A 9603-nucleotide genomic window follows, 5' to 3' on the forward strand; every position below is an offset into this window, starting at 1 on the left:
ATATATATAGACATGTAAAAACAATATCTATTTATATGTTGTTGACTGCCATTAAGTCAAACATGACTCATAGCAACCCTATGAAACAAAAAGGCCTGAAGTTCATAGAGTTTACAGATATGTTGTTTAGAAAGTGGACGCCACTCTTGCTATATATATAAAATACTCTGTTTTTTATAAGCATCAGTGAAAAACAACTTAAAAAAATTAAGTCCTAGTACATGTACTTAGATTTATTCCAATTTGGTTATATTTTGAAGTAAGACAGACAAGGAAAAAGGGGGGTAGGGAAATCTAGACAACTCTCCAAAATAGCTATTTTGAAGGTGATTTTTTAAAAAGTTTAAATACTGAACTAATTATCCATTCCTATCCTTCAAACTCCCAAGAATGAAAAAAAAAAAATGAAAATGATAAAAAGAAATATGTGAAATTGGAGCTACCAGCCTCTTCAAGTGGGAAAAAAATATATATAAAATACTGTTTTCATCAATAGTGAAGAGAATAAGAGTGACGAAATTTAGCAGGAGTGCTTTTACTTCTGAGTTGACTGACAGGACACACATTCTCATGCTAGGAATTAGGAGATAATCACAGATGCTAACAAAATGGAAAACAACTTTTCTAGAAATCTAGAAGGTAAAGGAAGGCAGTAGGTAATTTTAAAACGTCCTTTTTAATCCTTTGTAATTATGTAACAAAAAGGCGCTAGGGTTCATCTTCACAAAATAAATAGACATGGTTTTTGCTACCTAGTAGCTTAGATTAAATGAGCTATAATTAAGAATTAATCAACAGTCATTACATTATATATCAGACTTTGAAAACAAAAAACACCTACCTCTTGGGTTATTGTCTTTTCCTTTTTTCCCCTTTTAGTTATTAATTTTAACAAAAATTTATAGAGACTTTGGATTTCCATACTCCTTTTTTCTAACCTGGGCAAGCCATTTCAACGATATCCTGGTTTCACTGACAAAACACTATATGAGAATGTTTTTAGGATTTCTAAGTTAATGGCATGAAGAGAAAAGTGCAAAAAGCAAATTTCTTCAAGAAATTTAAGACAATGAGTAAAAATCACTGTGCAAATCAGGAGCAATAATGTTTATGTAGTACGGAGAGGCTGTGAAAGGGGGTGCCATGTATCAGAATAACGTGAGCTGCTTTTTTACACAATGTATATATCCAAACCATTCTCCATCTGAGTCATAATTTCCAATGAAGAAATTTATGTGTGTGTATATATAAAACTCCCAGGCAGTTATGAAACCAAGCTCTCTCTTAATTCTCCCATTGGCATTTGAGAACAATGAAATAAAAGACTTATCACTCATATTAACTGGGGAAGATAATTAAAAAGCACAGAATAATTCTGTTCTTGGACAAAGCAGGAATATAATGAACATGACCTGATGCCTGGAACGGAGACAAGAACATAATTATGAATGGAACTACTATAAGAAAAAAGAAAGGAGGGGGAAGCATGAAGGAAGGTGTTTTTGTTGCTTCTTTGAAACATGGCTACAAAGAAGGTAAACCATTTATCTCATGAAAAAAGATTATAAAAAAAGATAAGACATATTCTAAACAGGTTAAACCCCAAAAGCTCATTTTGAGCATACAATCAGACAACAGACAACATAAATAACACAGCAGCACATTTGCCAAGATATTTTCATATAGTTTTCAAATTTTAAATAACTTTTTATTATCTTTATATTGGGAGTAAAGTGTAAATAAAGATTAAGGGAAGAGACGAAGGAAATGAGACAAAAACAAGGAAAGAAAGCCGTTTTATTTAGGGAACTTAAGAAAGGATAGAAACTTAAGAAATTCCACAGTCTCTTCAGATTGTCAGTCTACTTGTTAACACTTGTATGGGTAATACAGTCAGATGCGGGTGACAGTAACTGGGACAAACTAGATATGGCATGAGGCTAAACTATTTCCTCACAGGTCTGGTGTTCAGTAAGTGATTCTGCTGCTTCAGATGAATGCAAGGAAAGGGTAGGGCTACGGATGACAGGACTGTGTCAGAAACAGGCGGGCCCAGGGCTATCCGGAAGGGCTGCCTGGGATCTCAGAGGCCCTGAAAACCCAGATGGGCTAGAGGGAAGGGAGAGAGACACCCACACACCTAAGCCCAAAGGCCCCACAAAGTCCTTGTCCATATGAGGATTTACAGTTCAGCATCAAGCACCTCCATAAATTTTTAAATGAGGCCATGATTTATACAATCAGATAGTCCTATAGTTACTCTGAAAAATACAGGGAATTAAAAATTTTAAGGTTTTAGATCTCAGGTTTCCTTTTTCTTCCTGTTGTGATTTTAATGAAAGTTTACAGAAAAGTTGGATTTCCATTCATTTATTTTTGTACATTTTCCTCCCCACCACCTCCCCAGTTCACCTAAAAAAAAATTCATTGTTGCATAATTCTCTTCCTCCTCCCAGATCTCAGGTTTCTAAATGAAGGCAATCACACAAACATGTCTGAACCCAACCTGCAGGCCTATATTTAAATAGCCTGCTTTTAAAAATATAAGCTAAGGCATCAAAAGAGAAGGGTAATAAAACTATAGGAAAGGTAGGCACTACTCTCCTCTCTTATACTATACAAAGACATAATGATAGAGATGAAGGCGGCAATAGAGCAAGACAATGTCCCCTTCTTATCCCTTAGTCACTTAAGAGGCAAATAAATAAACTCAGTGACAACTTAAGACTATCAAGAATTTCCATGGAATGCCATCTATAAAATGACACTCTGTTAAAAGTTCTTCAAATGACAGAGGGATCATTTTTACAACTCATGTAGGAAAAATGACTTTATTAATAACACAATGCCATGGTAATGCACTTTCATAATAAAGAACAGGACAGCTATGGAATATAAAATAAGAAATGTTTCCTGGAAGCACAATTAACTCAGGAAATCACCAGAAATTTAGAAAGCTGGCAAAGAGACTATCTTTTATTGGATATACCATTAAAGGACATAAAGCAGAATACTAAACAATGAAAAGTATTGTTCCTCAAAGAATGCAGGTGAACAAGAGGACTGAAAATAAACAATGAACGTTAATAACAAGTAGACTACAAAGCAAAGACTTTAAGTGTTTATAAAACGGCTTGAGAAGATAACTATAGAAAAATTATAACTTGAAAAATGTCACAACAGAGCAATCCAAAGAGAAAATAGTGCATATACAAGACTAATGGCTAAATTTTAACAAAAATGTTTCAAAATGTGAAAATTTTCAAAATGTGCTTTTACTCAAGGAGATCAAAAGAGACTATGCACATGTCTAGCATTTAAGAAACCCTGGAAAATTCCAGGTTTTAGTGGCTAATGGAGTACACTCCAAAGTAAAGGAGAGAGATTTTAAGTTTAGGTGTGTTCATTATATACAAAATAGCACTGATGAGAAAGTATAATGACCAAAGGAGATATAAATTGAGGCTACCTTCTATTGTGAGGAGACAGTGAAGTAGGAGCTCGTGGACTGGGGGAATCAAAAAGGCCTTATTAGAGACTTACAGGGCATGGAAAATTAAAACACAGGCTTATCAAGTACTCTTTTTGTCCAGGATTAAAAAATACTGAAATAATCTTAAAAAAATATAAACTCACAAAGTAAAAACTGTCTCAAATGGGAAGATACAAAGAAACAAAAAGGAATGCTTTATTTTTTGGCTATATTAAAAAACAACAACCCAAAAAGATACTAGAATAAGGCAGAGAAAGAAAACCAAATAGTTCCCATCTGGTTTCTAACTGCTGTTAAAAACAATGGGACTGTACTCCCACCGACCCCCAGGAACATCAAACCTACCATGTGGTAATGTTATGTTTGCACCATCAATGATTGCTTGTGCCAGTTCATGATCGTTGCTCTCAAAGGCATGTGCTGCAGCCTTCAAGGCATCCCAAATCTCTTTTCGGCCGTCAAAGGCTGGTGCAGTGTCCCAAAATTCGTCTCTCTTGCTGCGCAGTTGTCCATCTGTCATAGGATAATCGCTTTTCCATTTTGGTTTCTCCTTTTTCAAAGGCTGGTTACGACCTAAAGCAACTGGGGGGGGAAAAAAAAAATAAAAGACTTGACATCAAAACTAAAATTTATAAAAGCTCCATCAAGTCATCTTTCACTTCTCTTTTAGTTTCTTTCATCAAAAATTACAGCTAGCCTATGAGCTAATTCCTGAGTTCTGAAATTCCCTTAATCTATTTTAGAACTACAGAAGCAAATGGAGATATTAGATGATTATCCAAAATTTCCAGATAAATTAGTAACTCTTCAATTTTCTCTAAAGGATGATTTTAAAAATTGCCTAGAAGAAACAGTAAAGTAAGAAGTGTTTTATCACATTATATTAGCAGGATATAAAAGGAGCCAACTAAAGCCAATGCTACTGAGTCAAGCCAAACTTAGAGCAGCTCTACAGAGTGGTACTGTGCCCCAGGGCTGGGAAATCTTCACACAGGCACACTGCTACATCTTGCTGCTTCGGCACTGTTGGGGGTTCAAACTGCCTACACCTTTCAGTCAGTAATCAAAAGAGATCCTTAAAAACAGCCAAGGAAGCTTTCACAGTGTACCCATGCCAGAATAATCTGCAGTCTGTACCCATGCCAGAATAATCTGCAGTCTCAAACCACTGCCCAGCCTCCTTTCCCATGGGCTGTGAGCACTGACAGGGGCTGTACACGGGAGAGAAAAAAACAATAACAGCCAAGGAATTCCATAAAAGCTGCATGGAAAAACCAAATGGCAATGTTAGCTTGACTCTCAAACTTTGGGGGCTTATGAAATCAGAAAGTAGGAACTGAGAAACCCCAAAGAAGCTGAAAAGGCTGCAATGCAGTGTCAGGAGGAATAACAGAACAGCCAAACCACCAGATTCATGAAGAAATTTCATCAAAAGAATGCTTCCTTGTCTGAACTTTAGTCAAAGGTCTGTGAACATCATTTTCTGAAACTGAAATAGAAGGCAATCTATAAAAAAGGTAAAGGAGAAGGGCAGGAACAGTGTGCCTCACTCTCTGCAAGGACCAGGACTACATTAGATGATCCTGATCCACGGCTAAGAAGCAAATTCACAACCACAAGGAGAACTACAACGCACCCACTCCATCCAAGGGCAAATGTCCATCCATCCCTTTGTGTCTCATTGGCACCATCTCTCTTTAGAAAATGTTAGAGTAGCAGAACCACAGTCATTCCAGTGCAGCTTCCCTGCACTCTGAAATGTAAGAGGCCTAGCTCAACTACGTTTCTATGAGTCATCACTTACAGCCCTTCTTACCTAAGTTCTGTACAACTCAAAGATACAGAGTCAGGGTTAACAGTTGAGAGAATAGGTAAAAAGAAACTTGAGGCTTGATGAAAAGGTAAGAAAGAATGTTGAGTAAGAGTGGGTGAGAAATAAATGACAGAGTAGGTGGAAGTAGAGAGGGTATGTGTCAAAATTTAAGTTTCTATATTTAATAGCAGCAAAAATGCTAATTTAAGAGACATTATTCTCAAAATGACTCTAATGTATCCATGAAATTAATCACTCCTTCTTTGGTCTAAGGCCAAATCTGGGCTATGTATTACAAAATAAAACAGAACTAGTCTAGCACACTATCTCTAAAACTGACATGGAGGCTGAAAGTACCAACTAATGCCACAAAGAGTCCTGGCCACTTGAGATCAAGGCAGCAGTTGTCTTCCACCCTCTCACCTTCAGGGTGATAATACCATGTCGCTACCACTGGATTCCCTCTTAAAACTGTCAGCTTTTTGATTTGCTACCACATCTTGACCCTCTAACTTGTCCTATTGAAAGTCAAACCAGCTGAATTCTAAAATGGTATGAAAGGAACACAGAGCATTGAGTAGGAGAGCTGGAAACAGAATCCAAATCTCATTCAACCAACAAGGATTTTCTGAGTCTAAGAGTCTAACTGGTTTAATAATGTGAGAGACACATTTACTAATGACTTTTCAGGCATCTACTAAATAACACTGATGTATGCAGATTGTATAGTATTTTACAAGAACTGTTTGTAAAATGGTAGGTAATCATAGTCTACCTGATGATTCCACTAAGTGAAATGAGAGGTAAACGTTATTTTCTGCTAAATTAAACCTTCAGATAAAATTGACACAGTTCTGTTTATGGAGTAGGGTGTGGGAGACAGGCCACAACAGACAGGTAGACTCAGTATCTGAATAAAGTTTCAGGTCTGCTGGAGGAGTTGCAGAGCATTACCTTCTTTTAAGTGCTAGAAGGTGAAAAAACAAGCAATAAATGTACCAAAGAGATAATTTGGTATAATTTTTCCTGTCAGTGTGAAAGAGTCACAAGGCAAAGGCAAAAATGACAAGAGAAATTTCCACAATCTCAGAACCTCAAATGAAGTAACTAAAAGTTGAGGAAATTAACCAAAAAAATCTTATAATACTGGTAGAAAATAATTTAGAAAAAGCAAAAGCCATTTCCTTACAAATGAGATCATTTCATCTGCCCCTAATCTGTAGGAAGTATATAAGAACAAAATTTCACAAAAAAGATAGATGATACCATTTCAAATGCATTTTCAAATCTATATGCAGTAAAAAAATCTCAAAATTATTAATTTGTGCAAAAGTGAGAAAGATCATATCAACACTTATAACATGAAAGAAGCTTACTTTCATAATTCTTTAGGTCTCCAGGGAGCTCTGGTGGCTTAACGAGTAAGGAGTTGTGGTGCCAACTCAAAGGCAGGGGGTTTGAATCCACTAGCAGCTCTTAGGGAGAAAGAGGTGCAATGTCCTCCCATGCAATTTACAGCCTCTGAAATCTGCTAGAAGAGCAGCTATAAATTGGTTCCAACTTCATGGCAATAGGTATACGTTTCCCCTCCACCTTTAGTCTAGTTCCAATTATCACAAAGAAGAGTACTGACTACCCCACGGACAGCCAAATGACCAAATAGACATGTCTTGGAGAAAGAACAGCCAGTTGTGTTCTTTGGAGGCAAAGGAAAAGCTTTGTCTCACATACTTTGGGCATGTTGCTAGGAGAGAATATTCCTTAGAAAGGGATATCAAACTTGGAAAGGTGGAGGGTCAGCAAAAGGGAAGAAGACCTTCAAAAAGGAAGACTCACACAGTGACTGCTGCAATGGGCTTGAGGATGTCAGAAATAAGAAAGCAGCACAGGACAGGACAGGGTTCAAACCTGTTGTTCTTTGAGTTGCTATGAGCTGTGCTAGACTCAATGGCATCTAACAACAATAACAACAACCCATCACAAAGATATGCAGTACAGAATATATGCCTATAAAATGACATTTTAAGATTAAATACTCTGCCATGTAAAATATTTTGGTGATGCCACTGAGCAGTACAAAATTGCTAAAAGAAAAAAAAAATCCTTCCCAGCATGATGTCTTTTTTATAACATGCCCAATTACGTGAGATGAAGTTTCACCATCCTTGCCTCTAAGAAGCACTCTGACTGCACTTCCTCCGAAACAGATGTATGGGGTTTTTGGCAGCTCAAAGTATAATCAATACTCTTCAACATAGGAATTCAAAGGCATCAATTCTTCATTCTTCCTTATCTCTGTCTAACTTTCACATGCACAGAAAATAAATATCATGGCTTGAGTCAGGTGTACCTTAGTCTTTACAATGATGTCCTTGCTTATTAGCACTTTAATGAGGTACTTTTCAGCAGATATGTCCAGTGTCAACTGTTGTTGTTCTGTGCCGTTGAGTTGTCTGCAACTCAAAGCGACCCTATGTCCAATTGCTCTGAGATGCCTGCCCTATCCTGAGCCAGTCTCGTGGACTCAGACACACCAACTGCCATTACCCCAGTTACTGTCCCAATCCATCTAATCCATGGTCTTCCTCTCCTGTACTGTGCCTCCACTTTTCCAAGCAAGTTGTCCTTCTCCCAAGACTGGTCCCTCCCAGCAACATACCTTAAAGTATGAGAGACTGAGCTTCAAAATCCTAGCCTCCAAGGAGAAATTTGGTTTCACCCTCTCCAAGAAAAACTTTTCTTTTTTTTTTTTTTGGCAGTCCATGCACCACAATTCAAAGGCATCAATTTTCCTTCTAGCATCCCTAGTCAATGTCCAGCTCTCTGATCCATAGCAAGTAACTGCAAAGACCACAGCCTAGATCAGGCACACCTTCCTCTCTAGACTGACATTGTTGCTTCTCAGTACTAGGAGAGGTCCCTGACAGTAGATTTTCCCAGTGCAATTCGGCTTTTTATTTCCTTTCTTTTGATACCCAGTGCAACCAACATTTCCAGTAAAAACGTGTATTTTGGAAACTATCTGGACAAAGATACAGCTTGTCAAACAGCTGAACTCCTATGTCTGCACAGAGTCTGCACAGCTATTTTCAATTGTAAGGAAATGAAAATATAAAATATTAACAGAATAATATTTCATACTGCTAAACTTTTAAGATTTATGTTTCATATATCTGCCTCCTGGTACCAAGAGACAGATGCTTAGTGCTACTCACATTATCTGGGACTAAGTACTCTGCTCTAACAATCAAATAATTCAAAGATAGGAAATACCCTTTAATCCCCAAATGTGTCTAAATCATTAAAGTGTAGGTAACTAACTAGCCTTGGACTTCTTTTGACAATTTAGAAGAATCCAAAAGCTAATTAAGAAACCTATTTAATTTCATAAAGATTAATGAAGGAAGGACAACCAGAGTACTCCCTTTGAGGCAAGGATGGTGAAACTTGGTCTCACTTATTTTGGGCATATTTCCAGAAGGAACCAGCCCTTGGAAAGAGTCATCATGATGGGATAGGTAGACGGTCAGTGAAAGAAAGGAATAACCTCAATGAGATGGACGGGCACAGTGACTACCACAGTGGGATTGAGCATGGCAGAGATCAGGCGGATAGTGCAGGACTAGAGTAAGTTCAAATCTATATTGTTTAAAGGGTCACATGAGTCATAGTCCTTTGGTGGCACCTAATAGCAACAGAATCATCTATAGGTTCTCCAGAAGTCTGTTGCGGATGGGAGCAGATTACCCATCTTTCTCCCATGAAGCAGCTAGTGGATTCAAATCAAGTAGCTTTGGATTGGCAGCACAGCTCCTCACCACTAAGCCATCAGAGCTCCCTTCACAAGCCTATGTTCTCCCCATTTTGTCCCACATTTACTACTGTTGGATCTTGCTCCAATGGTATCTTTATCTTAGAAGAATTTTAATAACACTCACGTAATCCTTATCTTTCTTTATAACTTTTCAACACTTCTTCCCACTCTGACAAATCCAACGCACAGAAAATCTAAATAAGGCTTGCTTCTCAGATCTAAATAGCACATAATTTTAACTATTTTTATTTTACAGTTGAATGAATTTACCAAAAGCTAATTTTGACATTTTACTAATAAACAATGATCACCACTAAATGAAAAATTACTGCAGGCTGTTATCATCCTCCTCTAGATTTCTCTTTGGAAACCCTGATTCAATATAGACTCTTCAGAGGAAGGAAGCAGAGGCCGAAATACACACAGTCGGTAAAGATCAAGATAGGACTCACTCACCGAAGACGACATTCAGATGGCTAACAA

General features: G+C 37.4%; 1 protein-coding gene across 1 annotated transcript in view; it reads right to left on the minus strand.

Annotated features, from left to right (window-relative positions):
- UBTD2 (ubiquitin domain containing 2) overlaps positions 1–9603 on the minus strand; it is an 82391-nt gene that overhangs the window by 29425 nt on the left and 43363 nt on the right. Inside the window, exon 2 of the mRNA XM_006884351.1 lies at positions 3839–4075. Coding sequence (XP_006884413.1) covers positions 3839–4075 — 237 coding nt within the window. The remainder of the gene's footprint in view (positions 1–3838; positions 4076–9603) is intronic.

This window comes from Elephantulus edwardii, unplaced genomic scaffold (assembly GCF_000299155.1).
Source record: "Elephantulus edwardii isolate Elephantulus edwardi_28Jun2011 unplaced genomic scaffold, EleEdw1.0 scaffold00033, whole genome shotgun sequence".
Taxonomy (NCBI): Eukaryota; Metazoa; Chordata; class Mammalia; order Macroscelidea; family Macroscelididae; genus Elephantulus; species Elephantulus edwardii.